At 42.2% G+C, this 19707-nt stretch overlaps 1 protein-coding gene across 1 annotated transcript; it reads left to right on the top strand.

The window, feature by feature from the left end:
• The first annotated feature begins 1039 nt into the window (after positions 1-1039).
• ildr1b (immunoglobulin-like domain containing receptor 1b) lies at positions 1040-15637 on the top strand. Its single transcript, XM_026145749.2, has 8 exons — positions 1040-1310; positions 7039-7209; positions 9335-9484; positions 9584-9703; positions 9815-9961; positions 11984-12109; positions 13521-14389; positions 14908-15637. The coding sequence occupies exons 1-8, from the start codon at positions 1262-1264 to the stop codon at positions 14944-14946; spliced, it is 1671 nt and encodes a 556-aa protein (XP_026001534.1). The 5' UTR covers positions 1040-1261; the 3' UTR covers positions 14947-15637.
• The last annotated feature ends 4070 nt before the right edge of the window (positions 15638-19707 follow it).

Genomic DNA, 19707 nt, shown 5'->3' with positions numbered 1-19707 from the left:
CATTTTGGTTGGTCTTCCTTGAGTTTGGCCTCATTGGCTCAGTGGGCATTATAACCTACAACTCTTGCACCAATTTTGAACATAACAATGAAGCTGAAAAAATGTAGTTGTTCACCAGCATCGCAATTCCATTACTTTTTATCATACCTTGGTGTGGTTTGCAAAGTGCTTCAGAAAGATGAGGAAATCTGTTTCTTGCACCCATCCTGATTTATTTCCACTACCAGTATTTCCTACTGGTCCATCTCTGACACAGTGGTCTGCATAATGTATGTGTGGTGTGGGAACGCAAACAGTGGAGGAATTGTGTTGCCAATGGCATTACCCGCATATACAAAAGCGACCAGTGAACCTCTCTCTGCTGATGTCGTTGCCCCAACTTGTTTAATATAAGTTAAAGTAATAGTGTGGTAAGTTGTAACATCTGCATTATTGTTACAACTAACCCAGACTGTTGCTGTTACAACTGACCCAGACTCCTATAGTCATGAACTAGCTAACATTACAGCCAACGACTAAAACATTAGCACTAAAGACCTACACAGAATATATCCCCATAGACATACAAATAACATAATTTAAGTTTGATGAGTTTAACTGCAAAGCAGATAATGCTATTAGAAATTGAAATAAAGTAGAAAAACTTACTTTTTGGCATACAAATTACTTTTTTTCATGTTAAATTGTCTGTGTTTGACAAAATGTGCTGATTTTTCACATGTGATAGCAGAACTGAGTTGGGCATGCACAGGATGAGTCACATCATTTGAAACTTAGCCCTGATTGGAGAAATTGGAAGTGTTACAACTGACCCACGTTACAACTATCCCCGGTCTCCCCTACTTCTGATTGAGGGACTATTTTTCACCTGAGCTATAGTATCCAGTGTCATAGAACGTATATTAAGCTTATCTCGGTATCGTCCTATTTCTTTCTTTCTCTTTCCTTGTTGCGGCACCTGCCAAAGGGGGCGGGGCCACTGATGTCACCTGGAGCAGTGTGGAGGAACGGGCCAGCGGGGAGGGGGGATGATTCGCCTCTTTACTGGAAGGTTGTCGGTTGTTACGTTGTAACTACGGTACTCGCCTCTCATCGCAAGCGAGCCGCACAGCCGAGCGGGCTGACGTTGTAGCTTAACTGAAGTCTCGTTAGTATGTGCAGCGGCGCGTGCGAGGCGGTTTCCTACAAACATTCCGGATTTTTGTGGATTTTCAGTCAGTAAAAGAAGTCGAGCTTCCGCGGGAGGATACAGAGCAGCAAGATGCGAAATATGATCCTGATGGCGCTTCTGCTGGTTCGCCTGCCAACAGGTGAGGCTTTAAAGGTTTCTCCAGCAAACGCACTTTCTTCCTCATACATGTCGCTCTAAATGGAGATGTGTGTCGACTAAAGCAAAAAAGTCGAAACTAGCAGTAATTTTTAAAAGTTAATTATTGGCAGGTGTAAACAGGACAAGGCCGACCTGTGGTCACGTGACCGCTCCACTACTTTTCCGTGGGGGGTTTGTTTAAGTTGCTGTAAACAAAAGAGGGCCAAAGCGACGTTTATGTTAACCCCTCTCTTTTGAGTTTTTATTGATTTTTAAAGGAAAGGAACTTTCAGCTAACAGTTTATTAATAATAATAATTTACTAACAGCGGTCATCTATAATTGAGGACTTATTTGGATTAATGAGTCAAAATAACAGATACAGACCATTTTAAACTTTTAAAATCCGATTATTCTAACCTTAAACCACTGGTTCGCCTTTTTCTGTAGTGCCAAGATGTTCATATGGGCTAATAGACTGTGTTCAACAGGATCTATGAAGGGATTTTATCAATAGAATTTAAAAATTACCTGTTTGGCAAGAGTGCTTATGGCTGAAATTATATACCACACAGGGACCTGGAAAAACTTATCCATGCTTTTGTGACCTCCAGGTTAGATTATTGTAATTCTCTCTACTGTGGTCTCCAAGCCTTCTCTCTTCGAAGGCTGCAACTCGTTCAGAATGCTGCGGCTCGCCTTCTTACTGGCACTAGAAAATTTGACCCTATTACTCCGGCTCTTGTTGATCTACACTGGTTACCAATCAAATATCGCATTGAGTTTAAAATCTTGCTACTCACTTTTAAAATCCTGAATAACATTGCGCCCAGCTACCTCACTGACCTCCTCAATTTGTACACTCCTTGTCGTGCATTAAGATCATCAGGTCAATTACTCCTGGCCCAACCTAAGTTTAGACTGAACACCAGAGGCGATCGTGCCTTTGCTTCAGCTGCACCCAACCTTTGGAATAGCCTCCCTGCTTCTATTCGAGCCTTAGACTCTATCCAGTCCTTTAAATCAAGATTAAAAGCATATCTATTTGACTTGGCTTTCCCGACCAGTTAATACCCTTTTAAATCTTTTAATTTTTAAACTTTTAAATCTTTTATTAGATTTTATTAAATGTATTATTTTTATTAATTTTACTGCTGTTTTTGTCTTCGTAGCATATTTTGTATTTATCTAACTCTCCTGGTCTGTTAGTGCCTCTATCCTGTCTGTGCTTGTGCCCGATTTGTACCCTGTTTTTGACTTATGTTGACTCTCCATATTACTGTGAAGCACTTTGGTGTGCCTTCGGGTTTTTAAATGTGCTATATAAATAAAATTGTATTGTATTGTAATTGTATAAAATAGCTTGATATCGTTCATGAAACAGGTTCCCATGATCACAGGTGTGGCTCAGTGTAATACTGTGCAATCTTTACACTGAATGTATCACATTATGTCAGCACACAGTAAAAAATAATCTTTGTCAGATAAGTAGCACTGCAGCTGACTTAATTATCACGTATCATCTTTTTAACATGCTTTCCACTTGTATCACAGACTGGTCAATATACCCATCATGACTTCCTGTAACTGTCCAAAATGACAGTTAATCTAAACATGTTTTGTTTGATTTTTTTTTAATGACACAAAGGGGAGCAGGAAATAATTGCAAATATTCTGTGGAGAACAGAACATGTGGAGAACACTCCACCGCTAGTGAAACTGTTTTTAAACTGTTGGTCAATGAAAACAAGTAATTTGAAGATGCCTTGTTTATTGGAACTGTAGTATTTTGTGCCATAGATTGTTAACGCAGCTATGATTTAAAGGAAAAAAGTACCAAATACTTTTAAGAGCTCAATGATCACAAACACTTTTCAGCTCAAACTTAATAAAAGAAGCAACTTCAACTATAAGTAGAAATATGAACATAGTCTCTGCTCCTAAGTATCTTCCTACTGGGTTTTGCTCATTTACACGTTAGCCTGACATGTGGGAACCAGAAAATCTACAACCTGTAATTCAGTATCATGTATTCAGTATTCATTATTTGCATAGTGTGTTGGCCAGAGGGGCCGATGGCGCGATATGGCAGCCTGGCTTCTGTCTGCCCCAGGGCAGCTGTGGCTACAACTGTAGCCTCCACCAGTGTGTGAATGTGAGAGTGAATGAATAGTGGAATTGTACAGCGCTTTGAGGTTCTCGAAAAGCGCTATATAAATGCAATCCATTATTATTATTATTATTATTATTATTATTATTATTATAGTGAGGAGATAAATTCATATTCATATTATTATTATTAGAAAGTGTCTTCTTCAGTTTAAAAATGGCTCTGTGATGAGAAGATATTAAGTTTTGGATTGAACAATCTCTAAAAAGAAGACTCGCAATATTAACTGCAGAAATGGTTTAAAGACATTTTTCACATAGTTCCTAACATTTAGTGCATCAACAAATTTTAGTTTATAACAAAGATAATGTTATCTTCCCCACCAGAGAGGTGACACCTCTCTGGTGGGGAAGGAGCCTGAGTTAGTGCGTGAGGTTGAGAGGTACCGGCTAGATATAGTCGGGCTCACCTCTACACATGGCTTGGGCTCTGGAACCAGTCTCCTGGAGAGGGGCTGGACTCTGTCTCAGTCTGGAGTTGCCCCTGGTGAGAGGCGGCGGGCTGGGGTGGGTATCCTAATATCCCCTTGCTGCCGGTACGTTGGGGTTTTTCCCGGTGGACGAGAGGGTTTGTTCCCTGCGCCTTAGGGTCGGGGAACAGGTCCTGACTGTCATCTGCGCTTATGCGCCGAGTGGCAGTTCAGAGTACCCAGCCTTCTTAGAGTCCCTGGGGGGGGGGTGCTGGAGGGTGCTCCACCTGGAGACTCTGTTGTCCTGCTGGGAGACTTCAATGCTCACGTGGGTAACGACAGCGAGACCTGGAGGGGCGTGATTGGGAGGAACGGCCTCCCTGATCTGAACCCGAGCGGTGCCATGGCGGTTTGGCCATAACGAACACCCTGTTCAGCAGATCTGCAACCATATGTTCTGGACACTCGGGTAAAGAGAGGGGCTGAGCTGTCAACTGATCACCACCTGGTGGTGAGTTGGATCAGGTGGCGGGGGAGGACGCTGGACAGACCTGGTGCACCTAAACGCGTAGTGAGGGTGTGCTGGGAACGTCTAGCAGAGGCCCCAGTCCGCGAGATCTTCAACGCACACCTCCGGCAGAGCTTCAACAGCATTCCGAGGGAGACTGGGGACATTGAGTCCGAATGGACCATGTTCAGCGTCTCCATTGCCGAAGCTGCTGCATTGAGCTGCGGCCGCAAGGTGGTTGGTGCCTGCCGTGGTGGTAATCCCCGAACCAAATGGTGGACACCAGAGGTGAAGGGAGCCACCAGGCTGAGGAAGGAGTCCTATCGGGCTTGGTTAGCCTGTGGGACTCCGGAGGCAGCCGACAGGTATCGACAGGCCAAGCGGAATGCGGCTCGGGCAGTGGCTGAAGCAAAAACTCGGGTGAGTTCGGAGAGGCCATGGAAAAAGACTTTCGGACTGCCTCGAAGAGATTCTGGCAAACCGTCAGACGTCTCAGGAGGGGAAAGCAGTGCTCTACCTGCACTGTGTATAGTGCTGGCAGAGTGCTGCTGACGTCGACTGAGAAAATTGTCAGGCGGTGGAAGGAATACTTCGAGGACCTCCTTAATCCCACTGACACGTCTTCCGAGGAGGAAGCAGAGTCTGGGGATGAGGGGAATGACCCGCCAATTTCCGGGGGCGAGGTCACTGAGGCAGTTAAACAACTCCTTGGTGGCAGAGCCCCTGGTGTTGATGAGGTCCGCCCCGAGTTCCTGAAGGCTCTGGACGTTGTAGGGCTGTCCTGGTTGACACGCCTCTGCAATGTTGCGTGGAGATCAGGGGCAGTACCTGTGGACTGGCAGACCGGGGTGGTGGTCCCCATCTTTAAGAAAGGGGACCGGAGGGTGTGTTCCAACTACAGGGGGATCACACTCCTCAGCCTCCCTGGGAAAGTCTATGCCAGGGTGCTGGAAAGGAGAGTTCGTCCGTTAGTCGAACCTCGGATACAGGAGGAACAATGCGGTTTTCGTCCTGGTCGCGGAACACTGGACCAGCTCTTTATCCTCTCGAGGATACTTGAGGGTGCATGGGAGTTTGCCCAACCAGTCTACATGTGTTTTGTGGACTTGGAGAAGTCATTCGACCGTGTCCCTCGGGGTGTCCTGTGGGAGGTGTTGCGGGAATATGGGGTGTCTGGCCCATTGCTACGGGCCATTCGATCCCTATACAACCGTTGCAAGAGCTTGGTTCGCATTGCCGGCAATAAGTCGGACTCGTTCCTGGTGGGTGATGGGCTCCGCCAGGGCTGCCCTTTGTCTCCGGTTCTGTTCATAATTTTTATGGACAGGATTTCTAGGCGCAGCCAAGTGGCGGAGGGCTTTCGCTTTGGTGGCCTCAGAATCTCATCTCTGATTTTTGCAGATGATGTGGTTCTGTTGGCTTCATCGGGTGAGGGCCTCCAGCTCGCACTGGAACGGTTCGCAGCCGAGTGTGAAGCAGCGGGAATGAGGATCAGCACCTCCAAATCTGAGGCCATGGTTCTCAGCCGGAAAAGGGTGGAGTGCCCACTCCGGGTCGGGGATGAGTTCCTGCCCCAAGTGGAGGAGTTCAAGTATCTCGGGGTCTTGTTCGCGAGTGATGGGAGAAGGGAGCCGGAGATCGACAGACGGATTGGGGCTGCAGCTGCAGTAATGCGGACGCTGCACCGGTCCGTCGTGGTGAAGAGGGAGCTGAGTGTAAAAGCGAAGCTCTCAATTTACCGGTCGATCTACGTCCCTACCCTCACCTATGGCCACGAGCTGTGGGTAGTGACCGAAAGAACGAGATCGCGGATACAAGCGGCAGAAATGAGCTTCCTCCGAAGGGTGGCTGGCCTCTCCCTTAGAGATAGGGTGAGAAGTTCGGCCATCCGGGAGGGGCTCAGAGTAGAGCAGCTGCTGCTCCACATCGAAAGGAGCCAGCTGAGGTGGTTCGGGCATCTGACAAGGATGCCCCCTGGGAGCCTCCTGGGTGAGGTGTTCCAGGCATGTCCCACCGGGAGGAGGCCCCGGGGCAGACCCAGGACACGCTGGAGAGATTATATCTCTCGGCTGGCCTGGGAACGCCTTGGTATTCCCCCGGATAAGCTGGAGGAGGTGGCTGGGGAGAGGGAGGTCTGGGCCTCTTTGCTTAGGCTGCTGCCCCCGCGACCCGGCCCCGGACAAAGCGGATGAAGATGGATGGATGGACGGAACAAAGATAATAAACTGTGGAAAATAACTGATTGGGGACTTGTATTTTGAGATATAAATCTACTGAGTAAAGCTGGCATCGTTCAAGGATAACTGAGGAGAAAGTTTTTACCTTTAACTTTAACTGATACATTTGTCCATCAGCAGATGTTTTTTGTCATCAGCTTGTTTTCCAAAACTTGCCATTATAGATCGTGACTGAAGGCTGTTATTACTTGTAATAATAGAGTACAATCTGCGCACAGTTAAGCATTTCAAGCGTAAACTGTTAACCAGTTTGGTCAGATTCTTTTCAATCCATCACTCAGCAGCCATCGCACGAGGTCTTTTTTTTGGCTGATGGAATATCAATTCCAATTGTGTGTGTGTCAAATCAGTTGTTGCTGTTTAAGTTTTTAAAGTCCAATCTCACCATTCTCCCTTCCTGTGTCAGAGCTGCTGTCCGTTACAGTGAATGTTCCAGAGACAGAGAGGAGGACGATGCTGTTTGCCTCTGTGATTCTGCGCTGTGACTACTCAACCTCAGCGAACCAGCAGGACGTCCTGGTCTCCTGGAAGTTCAAATCCTTCTGTAAAGACCCCGTACTGGATTACTACTCCACAGGTGAGGCTACAGGTGGAAGAAGAGGATGGTACGTTGTTGATACACGTACTTTAAAATGAGCAGATATTAACAGATTAGACTCTTTCTGTGCTTTGTTGGTGTGTTCATAGTTTGTAGTTTCATTTTGTCAGCATCCACGCCTGAAGCACTTTCCAGCTTTGTAATGGCCACAGCGTTTGTTTTATTAGAATCACCTTCAATCTTCAGTTAAAATACTTTTATAATTTTGTGTTGACAAAAACTGCAACGTGACTTGCTGGTGAAGGCGTATACCAGCGAGGCAGTAATTTCTGCTTTTACAGTTCTAGTCCTCAGCCCGACTGGATGAATGACTCCTGTGGATCACCTTGTTTAATATTTAACTGAAACTTTGACCCCTTTTTCTTTCCTTCTGTTGCTCAAATCTTTGCCGCACAGGATTCAGGATATGAGCTCCCTTTTCTGGTCTCAGAATCCTGTGTTTCTATTATTGTAGACCAAAGGATTCAAATATGCAAGTCTTTTATAAATTACCAAAAATGTATTCAATATTGACTTAGATCCTGATACAAACCAGTCTTAACAGCAAAGTAAATCAGTTGTAGCTATCTGTGCACAAAAAGGTAAGTCAATATTTCAAAATGTTATCAAACAGTATGTTTTCCTTATTTTCATATATATATATATATATATATATATAACATTTTCAATAATTAAAAACTAATCTGAGACAAGCCCGCTCTGCAAGTTAACTGACACTGAAATTAATTAAAAGCGAGTGAGTAATCAAAATGAAATAAAAATAAAAACTAATTAGAAAATATAAAAATGTAATAATTTTGATAAATAATATGTTTCTAATATTATTGTTTTCATCTTCCATTCAAAATTAGCCGCTCTGCTCCCGGTACCCATCAGTGGGGTTAGTCAGATGCTGCCACTTTCACGTCAGCAAGCAGGGGAAACGATGGGTTTACTTAGCGAGCTGATAACCAGATTCACTGAATGCTTATCCAGATTGCCAGTGTTAGTTTAAGTGACTCCAGATAACAGAAAGATAACTTAGGTATGTTGATCTTGCTTTGTAGTATAGGGCCCTGGTTGTGAGAGCCTTGAGCCCCGGGTGAGAGGTGGGGAGCACCCTGAACACGACACAAGTTATTCAAAAAGTTACTAATTAAAATTTAATTCAGCTGGACAACATTTCAAATAAGTCAACAGTAATTTTCAAAAATATTTTGACAAACAGAAAGATGCACAGTGGATCCAAACATTGCATATCTGAGTTTTAACTTTGGGCTAAGTATTACTACGGTTGTTAGTAAAGGACCCAAATGCAAAACCTAAGAAAACAAAAAACAACCTTTTTAGGTTCATGGTTAAATTCAAAGTACAAAATCCACAGCGAGATAACAAATGACATCCAAAGTTTCCAGGGAACAACCCCAGGGATACAGTGACAGCACAATAAAAGAAAAAGTGTAATCAGGATTATTTATACACAGAGGACTGATGGGGGATGGGACACAGATGAGAAGTGAGATGTGAAAACTAATCAACAAAAGGTGAAAGCAACCAGGGTATCAGGGGAGGACAGACAGGGAACAAAACTAATCTTCAAGTAAAACAGGAGTTAACCTCCAGCATGTGCTTAAGAAGCACAAAACAAGAAAACATAAAGAGACCAAGAAAATACAAATACAAATAGAGGGGAAACCATTATGAATATCAAAGAATACAAAAACAAAAAACCCACAACTCGACACCGCTGAAAATCCCAGGGTCCATACCAGAGATCATGACAAGCGTGCAGTGGTTCCATTGTGTTTGCCCTGTTTCAGTGTGGTGTGCATATAGACACACCCGATCCTTGCATTCCTTTTCACACCAACACATACAGAATTACAGACATGTCTAATTTCAGCCTGCAAGGCTCTGCATTATGCATATTTTCATAAAAATTTAAATAAAAATTGTATTTTTTTTATTTTACACAGGTTTGAGGCATCAGCTGTGTGTTTTTAATCTTTGTGTGTACTGTTTAATTTTCCTTCATATTTTTAATTCCTATCAGACTGTTTTTCAGTGGTTTAAGCAGCATATGTACTTATATTCCTATTTAAATAATTTCCTTTTTTTCCTAAAGCCTATCAGGCAGCTCTGCAGCTCGGTCAGGACCCCTCCAATGACTGCCCGGACCGCCAGCGCACCGTTCGTACTGTCATCCAGAAACGGGGCATCAATGAGCCCATCCTGGGTGCGGAATACAGGAACCGCAGAATTACAATTCGAAACAGTATGTTTGATTACATCATAACTATAATGCTGCAGTACAGTCTAAATGTATTTCAATTTCTTTCACATTTCAGACTAATGTGATGTTTTCTGACAACAGCTGCTGATCTGGTCATCACTGAGGTGATGTGGTGGGATAACGGTGTGTATTTTTGCACCATTGATGCTCCCGGTGACACAACAGGGGACTCGGATCGTGAAGTCAAGCTCATCGTTTTCCGTAAGTCCCCTCAGTCGCTTCAAGTCGAGTTATTTGAGGTAGTAAAATGTAAAATATACTGCTATATCAGTAATGTTGTCAGTAATTATGTTTTACTGTCACTTGCTCCAGACTGGCTGACGGTCCTGTTAATCATCATCGGTGGTCTCCTGCTCATCATGCTCTTTTGCATATGCTGCTGTCAGTGCTGCCCGCAGAATTGTTGCTGCTACGTCCGCTGCCCTTGTTGCCCTCGGACATGCTGCTGTCCAGAAAAAGGTAGAAGAAATGCTTTTTTTGATTGTACATTTTTAGCTGTAGCTCTACATGTGGAAGATTCACTTCACTAAATCATGAGAAAGAAACTTCTGTTGCCAGAAAAGTATTCAAACATGTAACTATGTGGCAAAGTAGAAATACTGCAGCTGAATAGGCTTCAGCTGGAAATCTACGTCATAGCTCATCAAGTACACTGCCGTTCCAATTGTAGAACGATCGCGCTGCGTTCTCGGGAAGTCCGGACTCCTGTGTGAACTTCCGAAGTCCAGACTAGCGAAAAGGCGATTACAGACTTGCGTACTTGAGTATTTAGAAACGGCCTAACAGTCTGCAGTCTATGGACTAACCTCAGCCAACGCCAGCTAACAGTGTTAGCTTGGTGGCGAGTAGCCTTCATTAATAGTGATAAAAATCACACAAATGGTAAATGGCCTGTATTTATATAGCGCTTTTACTAGTCCCTAAGGACCCCAAAGCGCTTTACATATCCAGTCATCCACCCATACATTCACACACTGGTGATGGCAAGCTACATTGTAGCCACAGCCACCCTGGGGCGCACTGACAGAGGCGAGGCTGCCGGACACTGGCGCCACCGGGCCCTCTGACCACCACCAGTAGGCAACGGGTGAAGTGTCTTGCCCAAGGACACAACAACCGAGACTGTCCAAGCCGGGGTTCAAACCGGCAACCTTCCGATTACAAGGCGAACTCCTAACTCTTGAGCCACAATCGCCCCACAACAATAGTACACCGAAGATACTGAAGTTTCACCCATCCCATTCTTGTTATGATGTGGTGTCCAAGTAAGAAATGCTGGCTCTGGGTCCATGTAACTGACGCCACCAACATTAACAGGACGCTTACATTAGAGCCTGTTATTGTGTGTTTTGTTTGGATTTCCAGCAATCAGAATCAGAGAAAATGTATTAATCCTGAATGGAAACTGAGAAAAAAAAGTCCGCAGGTTGCACTCAAACCCAGGCCGGCCTCTCTCAGCTATACGACATATGATTACATGCTCATCCAACTGAGCTAAACCTGCACCCAACTGTTTTTAATCACCTAAATTGGAGAAGGCATAGAGTGGGCATAGGCTAACATATGAAACAAGAAATGACCGCCGTGTATTCTATTTATTTCCACAAAGTAACTGTATTCTGATTACCACCTATTTAAACGGAAACTGTAACGGAATACAGTTACTCATATTTTTTATTTTAAATACGTAACGCTGGTACATGTATTCCGTTACTCCCCAACACTGTATATGAAACACTGGGATACGACTACATGGTAAATAACACATAGCCACTTAAAAGTATAAATGTGGGCAATGACGTCGGCGACTTACGTAGATCTCTGCAATGGCTCCCTGCAGAAGTCTAAATCAGGCATTAGTTAAAAGTTTAATGTTTCACAAGTTTTTAATAAACATGTATTTGTACCATCGGAGGAAACCACAGTGCATGGAGAGAACCCATACGCCGTATCTCATTATTACTGCATAAACCATTTTGCAATTTTAAACTGATTAATTATTTTTAAGTAAGCCTGTAGTCTAAGATAAAGAGTTATTATGAGTAGATATAGATCAAACTAATTTAAAATCCATAGAGAAAAATTTCTAAATGTTTGACGAGGACATGAATTGTAAATGGTATGCAGCACTGTTCTTTTGAAGGTCGCCGCAGCTGCCAGATGTGTCATTGTGTTTCATATAATCCTGTGTGTGTGCGCAGCCCTGTGTGCTCTCGAAAATATGTGAAATATGCACTCTGCAAACACATTGTAATTATGTGCCCTTCTCACGGCATGCTACAAAAGAGGAAATACATTAGTAAAGAAATGTAAGCTGAAATTCCCCTCAGTTTGTTTTAAGACAGAATATTTACTGAGATGGTCCAGTGTACTTTAAAAACAAGCAGTATTATTATTACCCTCTGCTGTAAATCAGTATCTGCTGGTTAAGTACCTATATCAGTCTTTTTGAACTGCTTGCTCCATGTGCTTTGACTTCAGCTGTGATGGAGCACAAGATGCTGAAAGAAGCTCGGAAAGCTATGTTACCCTGGATGAATGGTCAGCCCATTTATGCTCCCATCAGCTCCAATGCTTCCTCCCAGGGCGTTCCCATTCTGTATTCAGGTGAGTGAGGGAAAGCACAATAAGACTTGTCCTTAATCCTTTATTTGCAATGACGTAAAATAAACCCCCAAACAATGTGGAATTCTGAATATGGGCATCAGAGCTTTTATTCACTTCAGCTGGTGAAGGTAGCAGACCTGCAATAGAAAGCTTTGAAGCAGGCTTGTATTGCAGTCATGCCCTTATTATTATTTATTTATTTTACCTCTGGTTGTAATGTGGTTTGTTTCCACCACGTGAACTCTTTTTTTGCAAGAAGCCTCAATTTTTGGAATCTGCTTATGCTGCCCTGTCTGTATCTGTGTTACTCTAACAGCGTTAAAACCATAGACTGTACATAAAAGACGATTCAAAGCTCCCTCATTGGTTTGTGCACTCTTGCTTTTTCACACCTGTTTGTATTTTTTTAAATCTGGTTTTGATATTAGTCAGAAACGGAGGGCACTGCATGTTCGTACAACATGCATCGTGATAATTTAGCACTGACCTGAAACATATTCTGCTTCATCTTCTCTTTTACTTTAAAGCTGATGATAAATCACAAAATAAACTTCATGTTGTATTCAGGAAGTGTTGAAACAAGGGATTGAGCACGTAAACAGAAAAATGTTTACTAAGGCAATAAAGCAAGAATAGTTATTCGGTAAAATTATATACAGTCTGATTTCTCTTTGCAGTCAGAGGAGTTGCCCCCTGCTGGCCAATAGAAAGAATACTGGTTTAAGAATCTTCTGTACTGGCTTTGTCTTTTTTATACAGTCTGTGTTTAATACTGGTTCAACACTTCATGTGAGCATTTCAGTGGTCACAATGCCTTTCATTGTAAAACATTTACATGCAACACATATGCACCGGCCCTACAAGCACTGACAGCAGCCCATTCATTCATTTTCATTACTGACACTGGATTGCTCAATCAAATCTCTTAATGTAATTGGGCCCACCCCTGCCTTCCCTGTGCACTCATGCACCTTGCAGAACAGACATCTCACGGCATGAGAATAGTTTCTTTCCCCAGGCTGTTGGACTATATGCTACAATAACAACCTTATTTAGTCAGCCTATAACAACATTGCACACCAGATTCAGTTAAAGCACTTAATCGTAGGCTTACTTATTTCTTATTTTCTAGTTGTACTCTGTATATCTGTATCTCTAGGTAGTTAGTATATATTCCTTTTCTGTGTTTTTGTAATATATATATATACATATACTGCAAATACCATATGTTCTATTTCTGTACCACTGTTTTTTGCATCATGACACTGCGACAAATTCCTTGTTTGTGTACAAATTTGGCAATACTCCTCTAAACAATACTCCTCCCTTCAAATGTCCAGAGAATAACTTGAGTTCATGTAGGTTCAACAGTTGTTGTTTATCTTCTTAATCGCTGTCAGTTTGGTTTCAGATTCATACTCAGACTACCCAAACAAGCACAACTTTGCCATGGCTCCCATGCAGCTGTCACCCATGGGCCTACAGCAGCAGCCGCCACCTCCTCCTTTACACTATGGCAACAGCAGTGTGCGTGGCAGCATTCATGGTAACAACCAGGTGTTGGAATACTTCGAGAATCAAGTGAGAGGGCTTGATGTCATTGCACCAGGGATGGCTCCTCATGCTGTCCAGAATGTGCCTCCATTACAGGCTCAGCATGCTCCTCCACAAGTTTCCTACACACCAGGGCCTCCGAGTGTGTTGTCAGCACTGGATGAGATGGGGACGAGAGGGATGGAGAGAAGAGTGATCACCCTGCCTCCTATTATCCAGCGTGTACCCAGCTTTTCTTCACGCAGGGGCCCTGGTGGTGGAGATGGAGCTAGGGGGGCTCTCAGGATATCCAGCCAGTCCAGTGGGAGTACAAACCGCTCAGCAGGTGGTCTCCACCGCAACAGTCGTGGATCAAGAGACAGATACAGAAGTGCGTCTCCTCCCAGGCGGGGAATCCTGCGTGATTACATTGATGATTCGGATAGGGACAACAGGCGGGGAAGAGCATCTCACAGGAGTTCAAGGAATGAGAGAGGGAGTTCGTCCAGGCACCGTGCCCGAAGTCGCGATGACCTCATGGATGAGCTACAAAGCAGAGCTCCTCGTAGGCAGAGGAGCTACTCACCTCCCCTGCACCGCAACGGGTCCTGGAGCTCAGATGAAGAGGACAGTATGAGAAGAAAAGGAGGAAAAGGGAAGGACTGGTCAGAGTTGCCTCCCAGCTACCACTCCATCGACATTCAGCCTCCACGCAGTAACAACCAGAAGAACTACGACCGCCTTTCTGTAAGATCCACACACAGCTAGTGACACTCTGACCCAGTGGTGTGTTGTTTTATTCTTCTTTTATCTTGCATGGCTTTTAATATCCCAGCCACACCTTTAGGTTGGCAGTATCAGTCAGTGCACCACTGTGATCCTACAACGACTCCAGAGTTATTGTATTTTAACTGAAATATGTTTAGAATCCTGACCGAGGACACAGAAAATGGATACATTTCATACACTGAAATGATTCAGTGTATGAAATGGTTTGAAGAGGTTTTATGCAAAACTATGAGAAAACTATAAAAGCGGGCAATTTCACAGAACTGCATTTAGGGGTTTTTAATTAATTGCAAATTAAGCAAAAGACTGATTTGTAAAGATTACAAATATACCTGAAGGTGTGGATGAAGTGCCATTCATTTAGTCTTAACTACTTTCATTTTTTATTTTCTTCTAATGTCTTGGTGCTTTTCTCTACCTGTGTGCGTAACCTCATCTTAAATTCTAATTTCACCTTTTTCACTTTTCTCTCGTAGGATCGAAGCTCCCATAGCAACACCACTGTAGTCATCTGAAACATTTCTGTCTTTTGATCTTTTCTTGAAAACGGTAAAAATGAAGATAAAGAAGTTGGTGCCTGTTTGGTCACCTGGAAGGAACAAAGATGTTGTTGATTCATTTAGTAGTGTAAATATACTGTATGAGTATAATTGTACCCTGTGGGTGATGGTGTATACTGCAGGTGATGTGCAGCTGCATGAAATCATATTATTGATTGTTATTAATATGATTGTATGTGATTCTTGTCCTAGTTCTCTTGAATTGTCTTACGTGTGGTGATGGATTTTTTGGGTTAAGTACATTTGTCGTTGTAAAAAGGTGCCTGTGCTGAAAAAGATCCAGGACTCGCAGAAGAGATCCCTACTTTCTAGTTTTACTTCCTGGTTAAGCATAAGTTTAATAAAGATACAGTGGTTATTTGTTTTTATTTTTGTTTTGCTGTCAAGTTTGTTTTTTTACAGTAATTTCTTTTTTGCCTTCCACTATTTAAAAATTGTTTATATATATATATATATATTTTTTTTTTATCCATTGTACGTGGATAAAGCAGTAACGGTAGCAATGGAAACTACATTTGCGGGAAGATGGACTGTTTTTTATATCTGGATGCACCCACACCAAAATATAATTGTGACTGGATTTTTTTTAATAGAGATGTAGCTTTGTTGTAAAGTATGTGTTTTTAATAAAATCTTTACAATACTGCTTGCATGACGTGGATTTTATTTCATTAGTCCTGTTGTAGTAGCCCATTACCTCAGGGATGAGTGGATTACGTGGACATTTGGAATACTAAAGTCACATATCAGTTTGCATTATGAACTAGTATAGTTTGCAGTGGCAATGTTTTAGTCACATTAGTCATTACAACAGCACAATCGAACTGCCTGAGAAAAGAGAGTAAAATATTAAACCATGTAGGAGGAAAGTAATTCAAGTTTTTAGTACATCTGATGAATGGCCGGATATAGCACCTATTTACAGTGACTGAGCACTGCAACCCTCATTCACCCAATCACACACAGATTCCTACAAGCAGGTTTTTCCTAACCCTTGTCTAACATTTGCACTCGCACTCTGATGGATGCATCGGGGGCAATTCGGGGTTCAGTATTTTCCCAGAGGATACTTCAGCATGCAGATAGGAGGAGCCAGGGATCAAACCACAAACCTTCAGATTTTTAGATGGCCCACTTTACCACCACAGTCTCCGCAAAGCTGAAGAAATGCCAGGTGCTTTGGATCTACAAAGGTGGCTAATGTTCAGTTTTTGAATTGTTAAAAGGGAAAAAAAGGAATATGAATGTATTCATCAAGAATTAAACAGTAATAAATAGAGATGTACCGATTCGATATTAAGTATCGGTATTGGTCAGATAAACTAAATTACTGGATCGGATATCGGAGAGAAATAAAAAATGTAATCCGATCCATTAAATATCAAAAAAGCACCTCACAAAACTTGCGACATGGCGCAACTCGGCTCATAACCGTAGCACGTCGGAGCAGTGTGCTCATGTGATAGAGCGGCTGTGTGTATTTGTAGCCTCGCTACCAAACCAGCATTTCATCTCTGAGGAAGTTATCCCAGAGAGAAGTAAAGCAAGTGTGTAAGTTCATCTCTGAATGTTTGTAAAGCATTCCAGCGTTAAGCTTAACAACCGATATATGGAGCGACTGGCTCTCTCTCCCCCTCCCTCTCCTGCTGCTACTTCAATCGTGAAACTGATCAATGATCAGCTGATCGGCTTTTCTGTCGCGAGTCCGTCTCTCTTGTTTGTTTATTGCCCACTTCGCGCCAGAAAGAGGAAACCAGCGGCTGAACAACAGCAGCACGTTTAAGCTTGATAAGCTGTTGTTAGAATTTATTTAATATTACTTTCTACACCAGGATCTTTTTCTACGTAGCTGACGGCTGGTAAGTGTGCAGGGGCGGATCTAGCAAAGTTTAGCCAAGGGGGGCCGATAGGGCATTTACAGGGAAAGGGGGGGGGGGGGGGGGCACAAAGACATACTCTTCTTTCTTATTCTCATTTAAAATGTCTAGTTTTTAATAATTAATTATCTGAATCTTACACCCAAAGTTTTAATATGATGTAAAATGTATAGAAGTCCATTACTGTATATAGTAACTATTAAGCCTAATATACCCTAGTAAGCTATAGTACTTTTTCCTTTGGGAAGGTACCATCTGTGCAGTCTGCAATTCTGTTGAAGAAAGATGTTGAATCTATTTAATTATTCTTGAAAAATAATGGCTTTCTGTGCATTTTTTTCCACACTGCATCAAATTAATGTTGATTACGTCGATTAAGCATCATGAGGTGGAGGGTGGTTCCCTATTTTTTATTTTTTTTTAGTGGGAGTTTGCAACCCTATTAATTAGGTTGCTTATTCTTTAAAATACCAGAATAGGGAGGATGGAGTAGGTTTAAGTTTATTAGATTGATCAGTATTGCTGAACTATGAAATATTTTGGGTGCAGTGTATTTTTTGCATACAGGTATAACAGAATAGCTTTAGTGTTTGTTTGTTTTTTTAAAACTTGAATCTGAACTTATACAAAATGCAGCAAGATATTAAAAAAACAGTTTTAATTAAAAAACACACTATATCGGATTCATATCGGTATCGGACAATATTCAAATTTATGATATCGGTATCGGACATAAAAAGGTGGTATCGTGCCATCTCTAGTAATAAACAAACATGGCACCGTCTCTCTAATTCAAAGATATTGATTTTGTCAAACTATAGCTAGGAGTGATATTACTCTTTATACACATGGCTGAGACAATGACTGTGTAAAAGAAGGTTTCCTGGATGTGTCATTTGTCATAATTTTATTAACCCACAGGACCCCAAATCCACATTATAATCAACAGCTACATTCACCCTGGGAAAAAACGAGTGAGGGAGCCAAACTGGCTCTGGATGTCCCGGTTACTTCACAGTAAATAAGACACAAACACTCTTTAACTCACAATAGAAGTGAAGACCAATGACGTTACATCAGGTTTTATTTAACCTTGTCTTTGTTTAATCTTTGCTAAAGAACATGTGCTCTTTTGCTGGTGACTTCACTTGGTGTTAAAGACAGAAGCTGTACTCTAATATTAAAACAAGTAACTATATTCAGCATTTAGAGTGGACCTATAGGAGGTCTGAATCCAAGTAATGCAAAGAGAAAAGAATCATTTAAAGTTCATTCCTTCAAACGTGGAAGTCTGACTTCATGTTCTGAAGTTCTTACTTTTTTTACTCTTTCAATCTGCTCTTCTGCTAACAAGTGACAGTGAACTGTTGTTACATCAGTTAATGTCCTATAATTATCTGGAGTCTAATGCACAGGTGAGTTGTGTTGTTGTTGTGGGTGGCTGGCATGGTGCAGAACTGAATAGCAGACTGACGTGAGTGAGTCAGTTGTATTGTGAGTGCCTGGGCTGCAGGATGGTTAAGGTTGTGATTACCTTGGCAGTGAGTTTTATAATTATGATGATATTCAGGTGCCACACAGAGGACACATGACTGATGACTGGGAACAGAACTTTTGCAAAACTTACCTGGAAGAACACGCAACCTGACTGGGTTTGTGTGACGCAAAGAAAACTGTTTTGTGCCAGCAAACATAGCTGAGTCCTGTAGAAAAAGAAATGGCTTCTCCAGAGGCGTTATGTGGCAGCCAGATAACAGAGCCATGTGGGGATGAAAATCAAATCCAGGTAGAGCGGATTCTTTTTTTCCACTATAGATTCTCCATTAAAGCTGAAAATACCGGCATGATTGTCTGACAACCAGGTGCACAAGATTTTGGAGTAGAGTATTTATAACCTATAGCTAACAATACTTGTTGGCTTCTTTTTCATCTCCCACTTTAACTACAAGATTGTATCAGCATCAGTCGGGTTTGTTATTCCCTCCCTAATAATAATTTCCTTTAAATTGTTTAACCTTAAATTCAGAAAATGTATTGTCGTGACAGAGTTATACTTAAGGCCAGTCTGTGTGCTAAATATTTCAGAATGTAAAGCTCATTAAAAAAAAGTGTTACTCTGCGTTTCCCCAGACAACACTAATTTCACAGCTGAGCTGCTGTCTCCTGGGAGCCCAGTGCATTATGGGTTACATCCCAGTGTAAAAACTGTGACATCAGATAACCTTTTTCATACTCTGCAGTCTCCTGATGTCAAAGAGAAGTCCTGTACTTGTTCTTATTATTTGACGCTGCAATTATTACAAAATATATGGCTGTAAAAAGGATTGAAAGTATAAACTGCCTAATTGAAAAAAAATTCAAAAGTTGTTTTATACATTAAAACTTATGAACTCACAAATCTAGCCTCATTTATCTAGCAGACATTAGGAAGTCTAAATGTTCACACTGAGAATCTCTGATGCACAAACAAGGCTGACAGCGACGTCACCCACATAGTCCCAGGAGATGACTCACCTGTGTGGGTGTAGCATGGGCTAACATGAATTATTAACAATGGTACGGGGTTATTATAAGTCATGTTAACAGTGTAAGGCCATGAGAGGTCCTGAAAATGTCAGCTTTAATTGACTTTTTATTTTTTATTACTTTTAAATCACACCCATCTTTTTTAAAGTGTGAAAATAAGGTACCTGTTGATTTCAGACTTTTTAATAAAAAATACCATTTTTGAATCCATGTTTGCTGTAATGCTGTAGAGCTTAGTACAAGGTCTCAGATCTGGCCTGCAGGTGGGGCTGTGGACTAAGTTAGTGAAGAAGTAAACGTCCAGGAAACATCG

This window comes from Astatotilapia calliptera, chromosome 16 (assembly GCF_964374335.1).
Source record: "Astatotilapia calliptera chromosome 16, fAstCal68.1, whole genome shotgun sequence".
Taxonomy (NCBI): domain Eukaryota; kingdom Metazoa; phylum Chordata; class Actinopteri; order Cichliformes; family Cichlidae; genus Astatotilapia; species Astatotilapia calliptera.
Note: the sequence above shows the minus strand (reverse complement) of the source record. Positions and strands in the feature narration are given on the sequence as shown.